The sequence below is a fragment of the Trachypithecus francoisi genome, unplaced genomic scaffold (assembly GCF_009764315.1).
Source record: "Trachypithecus francoisi isolate TF-2019V2 unplaced genomic scaffold, Tfra_2.0 Lachesis_group13, whole genome shotgun sequence".
NCBI classification, from domain to species: domain Eukaryota; kingdom Metazoa; phylum Chordata; class Mammalia; order Primates; family Cercopithecidae; genus Trachypithecus; species Trachypithecus francoisi.
Genome location: NW_022681458.1, coordinates 347,784 through 363,774, shown reverse-complemented (window position 1 = coordinate 363,774; position 15,991 = coordinate 347,784). Strand labels below are relative to the sequence as shown.

The 15,991-nt window shown below is 47.7% G+C and overlaps 1 protein-coding gene across 2 annotated transcripts in view; it reads right to left on the bottom strand.

The window, feature by feature from the left end:
* Nucleotides 1-9,264: 9,264 nt before the first annotated feature.
* The window catches only part of THAP4 (THAP domain containing 4), a 49,786-nt gene continuing 43,059 nt past the window's right edge, over nucleotides 9,265-15,991 (bottom strand). Inside the window, exon 6 of one of the 2 annotated variants that reach the window (XM_033229461.1) lies at nucleotides 9,265-9,583. In XM_033229461.1, coding sequence (XP_033085352.1) covers nucleotides 9,464-9,583 — 120 coding nt within the window. In that variant the 3' untranslated portion in view covers nucleotides 9,265-9,463. The remainder of the gene's footprint in view (nucleotides 9,584-15,991) is intronic. The other variant, XM_033229462.1, reaches the window with a different exon arrangement.

Sequence of the window (15,991 nt, the reverse complement as noted above, 5' to 3'; positions counted from 1 at the left end):
ACTAATGCTGATTTCTAGTAGTAAAAAGAGCACCAATAGTCCACAGTGTGATGTACCAACAGAGATACGCATAGCATCACCACTGGGTGCTGCTCATTACATACTTGCAGAAGGCAGGGTTCTGCTTCTGGTGGCTTTTGTTTTGAACACTTTTGTCAAACTAGAGTATAATGGGCCAGGTACAGTAGCTCACACCTGTAATCCTAGTACTTTGGGAGGCAGGAGGATGGCTTGAGGCCAGGAGTTCGAGACCAGCCTAGGCAATATAACAAGATCCCATCTCTACAAAAATAAAATTAGTCAAGCACGGTGGCCTGCACCTGTGGTCCCAGCTATTCTGGAGGCTGAGGGGGGGGATTGGTTGAGAGGTTGAGGCTGCAGTTAGCTGTGATCATACCACTGTACTCCAGCCTGGGTAACATAGTGAGACACTGTCTCACAAAAAAAAAAAAAAAAAAAAAAAAGGTGTGGTGGCTCACGCCTGTAATCCCAGCACTTTGGAGGCCCAAGCAGGCGGATCACCTGAGGTCAGGAGTTCAAGACCAGCCTGGCCAACATGGCAAAACCCCAACTCTACTAAAAATACAAAAATTAGACAGGTGTGGTGGCGGGCACCTGTAATCCTAGCTACTCAGGAGGCTAAGGCAGGAGAATTACTTGAACCTGGGAGGCAGAGCTTGCCGTGAGCCGGGATCGCCCCACTGCCCTCCAGCCTGGACAGAGACTCCATCTCAAAAAAGTATGATGGGAGTGAGCTCAGGATTCAGATTCCCAGCTGAAGTGTCACCTGAATAATCCGCAAGTTATGACTGTCCCAAGAAAGACTCTTAACTCCTTTAGCTGCGGGTCTGAGACTACTGAAAACCCAGAATCTCGTCCTTCCGGTGGCTGGATCATAGCACATGTGGAACTCCCAGCCTCGCGGTGTCTGCTGTGCAAGTGAAGGCATTGGTTGGCAAGGAATGGGATCCTGTCCGTTGGAGCTGGGATGAGGATGTGTGGGGCGACCCTGAACAGTGGAGACCCTGAACTCCTAAATCCTGATGAGTCTTCAACAGTGGAAGAGACCTCCCTAACCCTAGTGGTAGCTTCCCCAACTCCATCTGAGCGGGTTAACCCTGTGTTGTCTGAGGAAATGGGATGGCCCTGAGGCTGCTGACTAGCAAGACCAGGCTGCTGCTCCCCAGGACCTGCCCCCACCCCTTTTTGCTTCTAGACGTGGAACTAGACTGATGTGGGGCAGGCCCTAGAGCTGAGATACAGGGTGTGACCGTGAGGAGATGCACTTGCCCAAGAGGATGCGTTTTCCAGTTTCCACAGAAACCCCAGGAGCGTGGGAATGCATACTGAGGGCCTGGGAGAACGGCAGGAGGAACAGAGAGTTGGATCAGGCCAAGTTTACTGATACAGGCTCACTAAGCAGAGAGCCTGCATTTAGAAAGGGCTCTGATTGGTTGGTTGGCTGCTTGGCTGAAATATGGGCCAAAACATGGCCCACCACGGGATAACTGGACATGCCTGGTCACCCGTGGTTAGTGTGGAAGGGATTCAAAGGCTTAGGGAGATTGGAATGCTAGAGTGGATTTGTTCTCCCTATTCTCTTCCTCCAGCCCTCCACCCTCCTCCCCTGCAGCTCTCCTCTTCCTCCTCCTCTGCAGCCCTCCACCACCCTCCCTCTACAACCCTCCTCCTCTTCCAGTCCTCCACCCTCCCCCTCCCCTGCAACTCTTCACCACTCTCCTCCTCCCACTGCAGTTCTCTTTTCTTTGTAGCCCTCCTCCTCCTCCCCGGCCAGCTCTTCTCTTTCCCCTCACCCACAATACTCCTCCTCCTCCCCTTGCAGCCTTCTTCCTTTTCCTCCCCCTGCAGTCCTCCACCCTCCTCCCCTGCAGCGCTACTCCTCTTTTCTTTGTAGCCCTCCTCCTTATCCAGCCCTCCACCCTCTTACCCTCCCTTGGCAGCCCTACTCCCTCCCCTTCCTCCTCCCGCCTGCAGCCTTCAACTCCCTCCTCCTCCTCCTATACTTCTCTTCCTCATCTTCCCTCAGGACCCAGCCCTAGTGCCAGTACCCCAAGCCTTGGCTGACTCTTAGCAGGGAGGCTCCCGACTGGGTGCACGGGGCAGTGCCCAGGAACTCTGGTTCAGGCCTGCTGCAGGGCTCGTTTGCCTCTTCAGTGGTGGCTCTTAGGTGCTGTGGTTCCGTGGCTGAGGAGCCACACAGGAAGGCCCACTACCTGTGTCCCTCAGCTTTGTGCATCTGCTTCTCCGGAACAGGACCCCTTCAGGGCAGGCCTGGTGGACCGCCCTGCTTCCGATGAGGCCTTGCACAGGCCTTCCTGTGGACACTGCACACAGGTGACTGAACCTGATATGACAAAACATGAAGTGTGAGATGTTTCTAAAATCTCCACCTGGGCCAACCACAACCCTCCTGGTGGAGGCTATCTTCTGCTACCGTGTGCCATGCCAGAGCTCCCCTACCCTGGGAACAAATGCCAGGGTGTCCTGTGGCCCAGTTCTCCTCAGTCCCCTCATCTGTCCAGAGAACAAACGCCAGGGTGCCTTACGACCCGGCTCTCCTCAGTCCCCTCATCCATCCAGCCCATTTTCATTCCTCTCACTTTGGCCTCCTGTGTGTCCGACTGTGCCTCTGGGCCAGACTCATTGCAGGGCTACGGGCCTGGGCAGGCCCCACCTTCCTGCTTTCTGATGCAGCGATATTCTTCTCTTTTTAGGACCTTGCTCTGTCACCGAGGCTGGAGTACAGTGGCGCAGTCTCGCCTCTCTGCAACCTCTGCCTCCAGGTTCAAGTGATTCTTGTGCCTCAGTCTCCTGAGTAGCTGGGATTACAGGTGCCCACCACCACACCCGGCTAATTTTTCTATTTTTCATAGAGATGGGGTTTTGCCACGTTGGCCAGGCTGGTCTCGAAATCCTGACCTCAAGGGATCCACCCACCACGGCCTCCCAAAGTGCTAGGATTACAGGTGTGAACCACTGCGCCCGGCTGACATCTCCTCTTCGAGCCTGATGCCAGCTCAGGCCACAGACATTAGCCCTTCTGACAAAGCTGGAGGGTAAGGCCCCCTCGCACGCCTCATCCTCTCCTCACCCCTCCGGGGGGCCTCCCCCAAGCGTCTCCTTTGAACCCCTGCCTCCCTCTATCATGCCCCCCCAACCCACACAGTCTCAAGAAACATGAAGAGAGGACCCCTGGGGTGGTCTGGCAACGCCTGCCTGGTGGACAGCAGATGGGAGAGAAGGAAAGTGGCCGGTGGGAGAAGGGGCAGAGGAAAGGGGAGGAGGAAGGAGGAAAAGTGAAGCCCACGCTGAAGGTGCCCCTCCTGCCCAGGCTTCCTGCCAGATGCTTCTTGGATCAAATACTTTGTTATATTTCCAGCACAAGAAAGTGATGTTACAAACACTAAGAGAATTCAGAGAAACAGCAGGATTTAAAGTAGCATACAGAGATCTTTGTGTATACTTTCAGTTAAAAGACAGAATGGAAGAGATGACCCATTTTTAACAGCAACAAAAAGATAAAAATCCTCATGCATGAAAGAAATGTGAAACCCTAAATGGGAAAAACTTTAAATATGCTATAAAGACACCAAAGTAGATTTCAACAGTACCATGGTTTGAACGCATTCCCCAAAAGTTCATGCGTTGGAAACCTGGACTCCAATGCAGCAGTGCTGGAATGGGATTCTGGGGAGGTGATTGGCTCATGAGGACTAATCCATTCATGGACTAATGGGTTCTCAGGGAGTGCAGCAGTTATCACCAGGGGGCTGGTTATAAAAGCCAGCTTTGCCGTCTCTCATGAGACCCTCACATAATGCCTGGCATCACCTCGAGACTGCAGAGTCCCGACCAGCAAGAAGGTCCTGACCAGATGCAACTCCTATACCTTGGCTCCCTGCCTCCAGAACTGTAAGAAATAAAATTCTTTTCTTTATAACTTACCCAGTCTGTGGTATTCAGTCAGAGAAACAGAAAATGAATTAAGACAGACAGAAAGAAATACCATGGTCCTGGATAAGAAAACTCTCCTAAGCAAGACAATTCTACAAAAGTAAATTTATAAATGTAATCCTTATAAAAACGCCGAATGTTTTTCCCGGATCTAAAAAACTAATTATAAAGTTCATGTGAGAGAGAAAGTGCACAAGAGTGGAAAAATAGCCAGGAAAACCCTGAAAAAGAAATGGGGAGGTCCTCTGCCACCGAACCATCTCCTGGCCTCTGAAATGGAACACATGGCACCAGGACCCATGTAGACAGACAGGCCCAGGGACATGAAGACCTGGAAACAGATCCCAATGCCTGGAACATGCAGTCTATAAGGTAGCATATGATACCAGTGAGGAAAGGATGGACTTGTCGGTAAATGTTAAGCACTTGGAAAAAGACGAAAATGAATCTGCACTTCATACCATACACGAAGACAAATTCCAAATGGGTCAAAAGTACTAGGAAAAGGTGAATTCCTTCATCACTGGGGAGTGGGCAAAATCTTCCTAAATAGGATTTAAAACCCAGGAGCAATAAAAGACAAAATGTATACTGGGGAAAATGTTTTATAACATAGAGCATTTTCAAAAGTGTTGGTGACTTGAGTGGGAAGCAGGGCAGAGATTGTCGGGGACCGAGGGCGGGGGGATGGTGCTGAACAGGTGCGGGGTCTCCTTCCGGGGCGATGCAAGCTTTGGAAGCACAGAGAAGTGATGGTTGTACGTTATGAATGTGCTAAATGCTGCTAAATTGTAGACTTTAAGATGGTTAAAATGGTGACTTTTTTAAATCATCTATAGGACTCTGATAAAAATGTTGTTTTATGTATATTTTACCTCGATAAAAATTATAACTTAAAATGAGAAATATTAGGATTAATATTCCTTATTCAAAAGAGCTCATGAGTTTGGAAAATCAAGAAAATGATTAAAAAAAAAGAGAGAGAGAAGTGCAAACCAAAACCACCCCAAGACTCCATTTCTCACCTACAAGATTGACCCAAATCCAAATTTGACACCAGATTCGGCTGGTGATGGGGGCAGGCGCCTCCTACAATGCTGTGGGGATGCAGAACACCTGGCCCCTTGGGGACAGGGACAACACCCAGACAAGCTGGATGAGCCTCTTCCTGCCGACTGGCAATCCCATTCCCAGAAATGCATCCTTAAGATACGATGGCTAGAATCCACAAAGATGTGGAAATGCCCTTCTAACCAGACTTAGAAGACAAGCACGCTGCAGTCCCAACGGAGGTGCTGGGTCCAACTCTGACATCTGATTGGCCAACCCAAGTGCCCAGCATGAGGGGATCTGTTGCCTAAACCATGGCGAGCTAAACCAAACCACGGCGAGCTAAACCACGGCAAGCTGAACCACGGCAAGCTGAACCATGGTGACCTTACCAGGGCACTCGACTGCTGTACCAGAGGCCTGTGTGGAGCAAACGTGCCTGGTTTTACAGTTCCGACAAGAAAGCCAGTCAAATGATTTGCATTGGAAAACAAATTATAACAATTTCTAGCAATTAAACAAATGGACTTGTGTATCAAGTTGGTGACAGAAGCGCAGATTAATTAATCCAATTATATAATATTTTAACTTTGTGTCTTCAAAGGCAAAAGTCTAAAAAGGCTAGCAGAAAAAACAAACTTTGACCAGTAGCCATTGTTAACAATACCTTTTTTGGTAGAGATGGGATCTCACTATGTTGTCCAGGCTTATTTTGAAATGATTATATGTATTTATATGTAGAATAAAGCAAATACTGTTGATGTAATGAACCAAGATTTTCAGCTTAAGAAGTAAAATCAAAGAATGTTTAAAAACCCTTATAATCTTAAAATTTGAATGGAAAACAGTATGAATTCATGTTTTTCAAAAATACATGTGTATATCCCGTGCTAAAGTAGTTAGGCGTGAAAGGTTCTGATCTCTAATATAACCTCACATGATTCGGAGAAAATAAACCAGAAATTGTTTTTTTTGAGACACAGTCTCGCTCTGTTGCCCAGGCTGGAGTGCAATGGCGCCATCTCGGCTCACTGCAACCTCTGCCTCCTGGGTTCAAGTGATTCTCCTGCCTTAGCCTCCCGAGTAGCTGGGATTATGGGCGCCCGCCACCATGCCCGGCTAATTTTTTGTATTTTTAGTAGACATGGGGTTTTGTCATGTTGGCCAGGGTTGAACTCCTGACCTCAGGTGATCTGCCCCCCTTGGCCTCCCAAAGTCCTGGGATTATAGGTGTGAGCCACTGTGCCTGGCTGAGAAAATAAACTTCAGAACAATTTTCTGGTTCTGTCCATGGAAAGGGTGGGAAGTAGAGCAGCCCAGCCGTCATAAGCAGTCAGTGCTCAGTCTCCCCACTAATGAGAACCAGGGCTCTGGAGAAATGGGTAGTTCCAGGTTCTGGGCAGGAAGACTCAAGAGGCAGTTGTGGCCCCAGAGCAAGGAAGCATCAAAGCCCACTGGATGGAGGGGCTCCTCTGGCCAATTACGAGATAATCTGAGCATCTCCTGTTTGCTGAAGACATAGGCAGCACTTGATTAAAATGGTATCAAATACAGTTGGCCCTCCATTTCTGTGGATTCAACTGTGTATAAAAAAATTCCCAAAAAGCGCACAATAAAAACACCCCAAAAATATGCGTTTACAGAGCATTTACACTGTATCAGGTATTATAAACAATCTAGAGATGACTTAAAGGTATATGTGAGGATGTGTGTAGGTTGCATGCAAATCCCACGCCATTTTATACAAGGGATTTCAGCATCTGATTTTGGTATCCGTGTGGGTCCTGTAACCCACCCCTGTGGATACTGAGGACAGACTGTATACATGAAAGTATTAAGTTCATAACATGAGGAGGGAAGCGGGAAGGGTAAGTGCAGTGGCGTGAGGAACTCTCAGTCCTTTGGTACCACTGGAGGGTGCCAGGACATTCTTACTCCAAAAATTGATCATTAAAGGGAAATAATTAAGTGTTTATGCTGCCTTTCTAGTATGAACACACTTCAGGGTAACCCGACTTACCCCAATGGATAAAGGGAAGGTCTGAGAGAATTCCAGCCACTAAATGTCCTTCTAATGAGAGACAGAAGACAAACATCTGCAGTCCCAGTGGAGGTTCTGGTTCTAGCAATGGTCACCCACAGGTGGCAAAACTGTCAGGGGATCAGTTGATAGGAAATTGATGATAAAGGGGTCAGGCTGTCGCCATCTGAGCTTATTAATGCTGGCTTCAACAAAGTGAGACAATCAGACATGAGGCTCCTCATGGGCTGTGACACAAGGAACTGAGCATGGCCCAGGTGTGATTCCAGCCACAACTTTAGATCCAACTTCCAGATGCCAGGATATAGAGGGGACAGAGGTACAAGTTAAACACTACAAGGATGATGCTGAGTCCAGAGTGGGGACACCTTCGAGGACAAGTGACCAGCTTCACCAACAAGTCAAGGGTACAGGGGAGGGAAGAGGAGGACTTTTAGGATCAAAAGGATCCTAAAAGACTTTGTAGCCAAACACAAACGTGAATAAAGCTTTGATAATCCAATCGTATGAGGATATATTTCTCAGGCAGTCAGGGAAATGTGAATAGGACTGAGTGTTGGAGAACGTTACAGAATTCTTATGCATTTTGAGAGAACACCACCGTGCCACCAGTTACTGACGTCTTGTCTCTTGGCTTGTCTGTGCTCTGCCCTGGGTGCTGCCCTCCCACACTCCCTTCTGGCTGGGCGTGCAGGAGCCTGGGATGCAGGAGTTGGGGCTGGGAGCTTCCTGGTATTCCCAGGTTATTTCAGCATTACTCTGGGAGCAGAGACAGCTCTGAGCCCAGCCTCCAGGTCCCCTGGTACCCCCTCGGCCCTTGGAATACCGTCCCAGGCCCTCCTGCCCATCTTGTGAAAACCAAGCACCTCCTCTAAGCTCTGAGGTCCCTGAAACCCCACCCTTGTAACACATTTTGTCCCCAAGCCCTGGAGGTGGTACCAGCGGTTGCCACCCTGGATGTTAACTCCGCGCAGCCTGAGTGCTACCTCTTCTGACTCTGCTTCCCAACACCCGTGTAGCCTCATCTCCATGTGCCTGGCGAGATTTCTGATATGGTGAGGAGCTAAGAGAAAGAAAATGGCTTTCATTGTTTTGGAATGCATACCAAAGGATTTAGGTGCAAGCGACAGTATGTCTGGAATTTGCTGCCATGTATTCCAGCAAAAGTGGGGAGGAAAATGGAACTGCTGTGGGCAAAATGCTGGCAGGTACTGAAGCTGGGTGACAGGTACAAGGGTTTAGTGTATGTTTGGGAACTTTCATAGTGAAAAAAACCCCACAAAAACGAAAGCTGTATTACAGAGTTACAAACTAAAACTTACTTACATGATGTTGTTAAAAATCACAGCTAGCCTCTTGGGAATGCTCCATCTGTAAGAAAATGTAGACTTGGCTCTTTAAAATTAATGAAAAAATGACTGCCATCTTTTTTTTTTTGGAGACAGGGTCTTGCTCTGTCGCCCAAGTTGGAGTTCTGTGGTATGATCTTGGTTCACTGCAACCTCCACCTTCCAAGCTCCAGGGATCCTCCCACCTCAGCCTTCTGAGTAGCTGGGACCACAGGCATGGACCACCATGCTTGGCTAATATTTGTTTTTTTTTTTTTTGTAGGGATCGGGTTTCGCCATGTTGCCCAGGCTGGTCTCAAACTCCTGGCTTCAAGCCATTTGCTAGCCTCGGCCTCCCAAAGTGCTGGGATTACAGGCGTGAGCCACTGCGCCCGGCCAACTCTACAGAAGATTTACAAATATTTTAGATCTTGTCAAAACTGCCAGAAGAAAGAAAAGGAAAGAGATTCATCCCTTCTTAATTTCTCTTTTACTTTTTTTTTTTTTTTCCAGAGTCTCGCTCTTGTCTCCCAGGCTGGATGGAATGCAGTGGTGCAATCTTGGCTCTCTGCAACCTCCACCTCCTGGGTTCAAGCGATTCTCCTGCCTCAGCCTCCCAAGTAGGTGGGATTACGGGCGCGTGCCACCACGTCCGACTAATGTTTTGTATTTTAAGTAGAGATGGGGTTTCACCCTGTTGGCCAGGCTGGTCTTGAACTCCTGATCTCAGATGATCCACCCACCCTGGTCTCCTATAGTACTGGGATTACAGGCATGAGCCACCACACTCAGCCTCCTTCTTAATTTCTTAAGGAAGACTTTGGAAAACAAACACCAGCAGATAAAAAAATGTACATCCTACACAAGTGATAATATCAAAATCCTCAGCCATAAAAATAAAGGCCTTTTATTTGGTTTTTCTACGCCAGTACAGAAACATCTGGACAACACTCGTGAGCCCGCAGAGGCTCCCGGCCACACCCACTTCTGCTGCAGGGACTGTGTGCCGAGGAGCCGAACCGTTGAGACACAGTAGCCAGGCCCTCCTGAGGGCTCCAGAAGCTCTAGGTTACGGGGTCACCTTCTTGTAGGTGACATGAAGATGCTGGGTCATTGGCTGTGTGGTGGTTGCCATGGAGACTGTCTGTTCAAGTTTGCCTTCAGAATTCAGCCTGAACTTCCGGGTAATCTGAACAGGAGAATGAAACAAAAATACCTTAGTTTTATCTCAAAAGATTCAATCAATGCCCGTGTGCCCATCGCATGCCACGCACTCGTCACGGGCTGTGAGCCAGGCAGTGTCCTTGCCAGGGGACGACAGACACAGCCCAGGGCCCCTGGGCACGTCACAATCCAGGTGCCCCTCAGCTGTCTCCAGAAAACCACCAGGTGAACACAGGGATTGTTTATTTAGAAGTCACCTTTTTTTGTCGACGGCCATACCACCCTGAACGCACCCGATCTCGTCTGACCTCGGAAGCTAAGGAGAGTTGGGCCTGGTTAGTACTTGCATGGGAGAAGTCACCTTTTTTTGGTCTCTACAAATTATATTCCTGATCAGACAAGCACTGAGATTCTAATGCTTCCCTTCTCCACTGCTTCCCACTTTCACTGTAACTAGAACTGATGTCCAGTGTGTTCTTGGAAAGCTTAGAAACACCATCTGTGGAACAGTAATTCAGAATAAATTATAGCAGCCGTTTCCAACAAGAATCCAAGCCTATGGCAGCTAAGTCCCGAATGAGTCAGCCCTGTATGCCTGGAACGTTTGCCAGCGATTGTGAGCGCTCACTGTCAAAAGACAATTCTCTGATGGGCACTCACTCTCTAGTGTCCCAGATGTGTGGGGGGTCAGGTGGGGGGCACCAGAAGTGGATGAAATGGAGTTATGCTTATGGCCATGGCTAACTACTCTGTAACTGACCAACCCCCTCGCAGATAACCCAGATTTTAAGAAGTTTCTTTAAAGGTGTCAGAGAACCGCCAAGTCAGCAAGGACCAGCACCCCAGAGAAAAGGAAGTGTGGAGGTGAAACCCAATTTGGAGCAACTGGCCCTGATGCTTTTGCTGCCTGGAAGTCGAGAGGTTCAAGGGGTGGAGGCTAAGAGGGATGTGGTAGCTAAGAGGCTGAGAAGCTGAGTGAGGCCTTCTGGGACTCATGGAGCTGGAGGGACAAACACTGGAATTCGGTGTCCGTCTAGGAGGAGAGGCCCAGCCGGGCGTGGTGGCATGTGCCTGGAGTCCCAGCTACTCGGGAAGCTGAGGCAGGATAATTGCTTGAACCTGGGAGGTGGAGGTTGCAGTGAGCCGAGATCGTGCCACTGCACCTCAGCCTGGGCAACAGAGCAAGACTCCGTTTCTAAAAAAGAAAAAATGAAAAAAAGGAGAGGCCCAGGAAAGCACCCCAGCTTTGGGTGGGCACCCTAAAGGGTCCCATCCTAGGAGTAAGGGTTAACCAGAAACAGGCTGGTAGTCCAGTTTCAAACCAGCTCAGTCTCTTCTGAACACGAGCTGTCCATCCATGACTGACAGGCAGAAGCACAGAACTACTCTTTGGTGAGGATAACATCAAATGAAGCCTCAAGTTGTCTCTACAATTTTTCATACATAATGTCTAGAATCCAAGAAAAAAAGAAAAACTCCTTAGGTTACTAGGAGATAAGATCAAAAGAAAAAACAGGAAACAGACACCTCCCCCACCCTCACCCAGGGGATGCCAATATTGGAGTTATCAGAAGACAATATGGAGAATTTCTGCAGATAGAATTTATCAAAAAGATTAAAATAGAAATTCTGTAACTGAAAAACAGTCACTCAAATTAAGGCCCCAATAATGAAATAAACAGCAGATTAGACACAGATGAAGAAAGGATTAGTAAACTGGAAAATGATCAGCAGGAAATATCCACATTGAAGCCTAGAGAATAATGGAAACTGTGGATGAAAGCATAAGGGACACATTGAAAATTGCAAAAGACTGAACACATGTGTAACCAGAGCCCCAGAAGGAGACAGGAAAGAAAATGGAACATGAGCAATATTTGAACAGATGATGGCCAATTTTCTGAGTCTAACAAAATATATCAAGCCACAAATTCTAATTCTTTTTTTTTTTTTTTGAGACAGAGTCTCGCTCTGTCGCCCAGGCTGGAGTGCAGTGGCCAGATCTCAGCTCACTGCAAGCTCCGCCTCCCGGGTTCACGCCATTCTCCTGCCTCAGCCTCCCGAGTAGCTGGGACTACAGGTGCCGCCACCTCGCCCAGCTAGTTTTTTGTATTTTTAGTAGAGACGGGGTTTCACCGTGTTAGCCAGGATGGTCTCGATCTCCTGACCTCGTGATCCGCCCGTCTCGGCCTCCCAAAGTGCTGGGATTACAGGCTTGAGCCACCGCGCCTGGCGGGCACAAATTCTAATTCTATCACAGCAAAACTTTGGCTGATAATCAAAGGCAAGACAATAGAAACTTGAAAGCAGCCAGGGATGGGTGTGGGTGTAATGGTTAATTTTAGGTGTCAAATTGACCAGATTAAGGAACACCTAGAAACCTGGTAAAGGATTATTTTGAGTATGTCTGAAAGGATGTTTCCAGAGGTGACTGACCAGGTGAGGAAGATCTGTCCTCCATGAGGGTGGGCACCATCCAATAGGCTGGGGGCCCAGAGATGATAAAAACAAAGACAAGGCAAATATGTCCATCTGTTTGCTGGAGTTAGGATACACTCTTCCTCCCCTGTCCTTGGACAACTCCAGGCCCCCCAGCCTTTGGACTCCCAGATGTCACCAGCACCTCCTCACTCTTCAGGGATCTGAGGCCTTTGGCCCAGGACTGAGAGTGACACCACTGGTTTCCCTGGTTCTGAAGCCTTTGGACTTGGACTGAGCCATGACACTGGCATCCTAGGGTTTCCAGCTTGTGGAGGGGGCTTTTTTTTTTTTTTTTGAGACGGAGTCTTGCTCTGTTGCCCAGGCTGGAGTGCAGTGGCCGGATCTCAGCTCACTGCAAGCTCCGCCTCCCAGGTTTATGCCATTCTCCTGCCTCAGCCTCCCGAGTAGCTGGGACTATAGACGCCCACCACCTCGCCCGGCTAGTTTTTTGTATTTGTAGAGACAGGGTTTCACCGTGTTAGCCAGGATGGTCTCAACTCCTGACCTCGTGATCTGCCCGTCTCGGCCTCCCAAAGTGCTGGGATTACAGGCTTGAGCCACCATGCCCGGCCGTGGAGGGGGCTTTTATACTATTGAATGCTACATTCATTAAGTGTACACGAAATATTCACGAAGTTAGGCCATATACTAGGGCATAAAATAAGTCTCCACTTTTTTTTTTTTTTTTTTTGAGATGGAGTTTTGCTCTGTTGCCAAGGCTGGAGTGTGCAGTGGCGCTATCTCGGCTCACTGCAAGCTCCGCCTCCCGGGTTTACACCATTCTCCTGCCTCAGCCTCCCGAACAGCTGGGACTACAGGCACCCAGCTAATTTTTTTGTATTTTTAGTAAAGACGGGGTTTCACCATGCTAGCCAGGAAGGTCTCGATCTCCTGACCTCGTGATCTGCCCACCTCGGCCTCCCAAAGTGCTAGGATTACAGGTGTGAGCCACCGCATCTGGCGTCTCCAACATTTTTTAACAGACTAAAATATTAGATAGAGGGTATGTTGTCTGGGCTTTATAGAATTGAATTAAAAATCCTGATCAATAGAATCTATTTAAAAAATTCTCAAATATTTGGAAAATAAGTATCGTATCTCTAAATAACTGTTCAAAGAAAAAAAAATAACTACAAAATTAGCCCAGTGTGGTGGCACATGCCTGTAATCCCAGGTACTCAGGAAGCGGAGACAGGAGAATCGCTTGAACCCAGGAGGCGGAGGTTGCAGTGAGCCAAGATCGCGCCACTGCACTCCAGCCTGGGCAACAAGAGAGAAACTCCATTTCAAAAAAAAAAAGAAAAACAAAAAGAAAAAAATCACTAGAGAATAGCCGCAGTACTCCAGCCTGGGCAACACAGAAGACCTTGTCTTTATTGAAAGAAAAAAGAAAAAAGGAGAGAAAGAAAGGGAGGGAGGGAGGGAGGGAGGGAGGGAAGGAAAAGCAAGAAAAGAAAGAAACAAACTACAGAAATGAATGAATTTAACAAAGTCACATGATACAAGATCAATATACAACAGCCAACTGTACTTCTATATACTTGCAACAAATAACTGGAAAATTAAAAAATCATTTATAATAGCATCCCAAACCACAAAATACTTAGTAATACATTTAACAAAATGTGTGCAAAACCAATACGTTGAAAACTACAAGAAAATGTAGGATGAGACTGATCTAAATGAACGGAGCATTGACCATGGCACTGGATTGGAAGACTCGGTTTGCCTAAGATGGCACTTCTTCCCAAATTAATTTAGAAAGTCAAGTAATTCCAATGAAAATTTTTCTAGAAACTGACAAGCTGATTCTGAAATTCATATGGAAATGCAAACGGTCCTAGGATAGCCAAAACAATTTTGGAAAAAAGAAAAAGAAGAAAAGTTGGGTAACTTCTATCACCTGATTCAATATAAAGCTAGTGATCAAGACAGCATGGTAACAGTATAAAGACTGAAACAGAGGCTGGGCGCAGTGGCTCACGCCTGTAATCCCAGCACTTTGGGAGGCCGAGGAGGGTGGATCAAGAGGTCAGGAGATCGGGACCATCCTGGCTAATACGGTGAAACTCCATCTCCACTAAAAAAAAATACAGAAAATTAGCTGGGCGAGGTGGCAGGTGCCTGTGGTCCCGGCTACTCGGGAGGCTGAGGCAGGAAAATGGCGGGAACCCGGGAGGCGGAGCTTGCAGGGAGCTGAGATCCGGCCACTGCACTCCAGCCTGGGCGACAGAGCGAGACTCCATCCCCCCCCACCAAAAAAAAAAAAGACTGAACTAGAGAAGAGTGGGACAGAAGAGAGTCCTGGGGAAGCACCACACACACGAAATGAGCTGACTTTCGACAAAAGCACCGCAGACTTCAGTAAGTTAAGGGTTCTCTTTTCAACAAATGGTGCCGGAAACGAGGTATCTGTATGAGGAAAAAACGTGACTACTACCTCATACCACCTAGAAATAGTAATTCCAAATAGCATGTATCCTAAAGTAAATTAAGAAATTTTTTGAAGAAAATGCAGGTGAAAATCTTTGCTGCCTGGGCTAGGTGAAAAATGTTACGACAGGACACAAAAAGCACTAACTAGAGAAGAAGAAATGGTAACAGAATTAAAACATTTGGTTCTAGACTGGGCATGGTGGTTCACGTCTGTAATCCCAGTGCTTTGGGAGACTGAGGAGGGTGGACCACCTGACGTCAGGTCGAGACCAGCCTGGCCAACATGGTGAAACCCTGCCTTTACTAAAAATACAAAAAATTAGCTGGCCATGGTGGTGGGCGCCTGTAATCCCAGCTACTTGGGAGGCTGAGGCAGGATAATTGCTTGAACCTGGGAGGTGGAGGTTGCAGTGAGCCAAAATCACACCATTGCACTCCAGCCTGGGCAACAAGTCTCAAAAAACAAAACAAAACAAAACAAAAAAAAATTTGGTTCTTCAAAAGGAACTGTCTAGGAAACAGAAAGGCAAAGCACAGGATAGGAATATGTTGTTGGCAAGTGCACCTGATAAAGGACTTACACCCAGAACAAACAACAGACTCTTACAACTCAGGAATAACACAAACACTCAAACAAATGGGCAAAAGATCTGAAGTTCATTTCACAAAACAAGAAATACAAGTGGCAAATAAGTACAACAAAAAGATGATCAGCATCGTTACTCAGCAGGGAAGTGCAAATATCACAATGAAACACCACCTTGTAGTGGCCAGGATAAAACTCAAAAGCCAACCCTTGGCAAGGCTGTGGGACAACCTTGCTGGGGTGTCAAAGGGGACAGCCACTCTGGAAGAGATTGGTGCTTACTACAGAACCAGCAGTTCCAATCCCAGGTATGCACCCAAGAGAAAAAAAAAAAAACGTGTCCACACAAAGTTAGGTCTACACATGCTTACAGCTTCATTCATAATAGCCCGGAACTGGAAACAAATCAAATAAATATCCATCAATAGAAAGGATAAACAAAACTGACACACTCACTGGTGGACCACCACACAGCAACAAGCAGACACGGCACATGCAGCAGAACGCATCAATCTCGAGAGCGTTTCAGTGAGGGAAGGAGACCGGAAACAAATAAGTGCCTGTGCTGTGGCTCCGCCGATGAGGAGGAGTGCTAGGACATGCAGAGCTGCTCGGCTGATGAGGAGGAGTGCTAGGACACACTGAACTGCTCGAATGATGACAATGGGCACTAGACACACAGAGCTACTCGAATGATGATAATGGGCACTAGGACACGCAGAGCTGCTTGGTCTGCAGTGGCAGAAACCGGGCCCGGGGATGTGAGAGGGCAGCAGGGGCCGCCTGTGGAGCACAGGGACTTTCTAGGGTGCTGGGACTGTTCTGTCTTGACTGGGGCGGCATTACAAGATTATATATGCTTGTCCAAATGTATCAAACTGCACACTTGAAGTGTATGCATTTATTCCATATAAAGTATACCTCAATAGA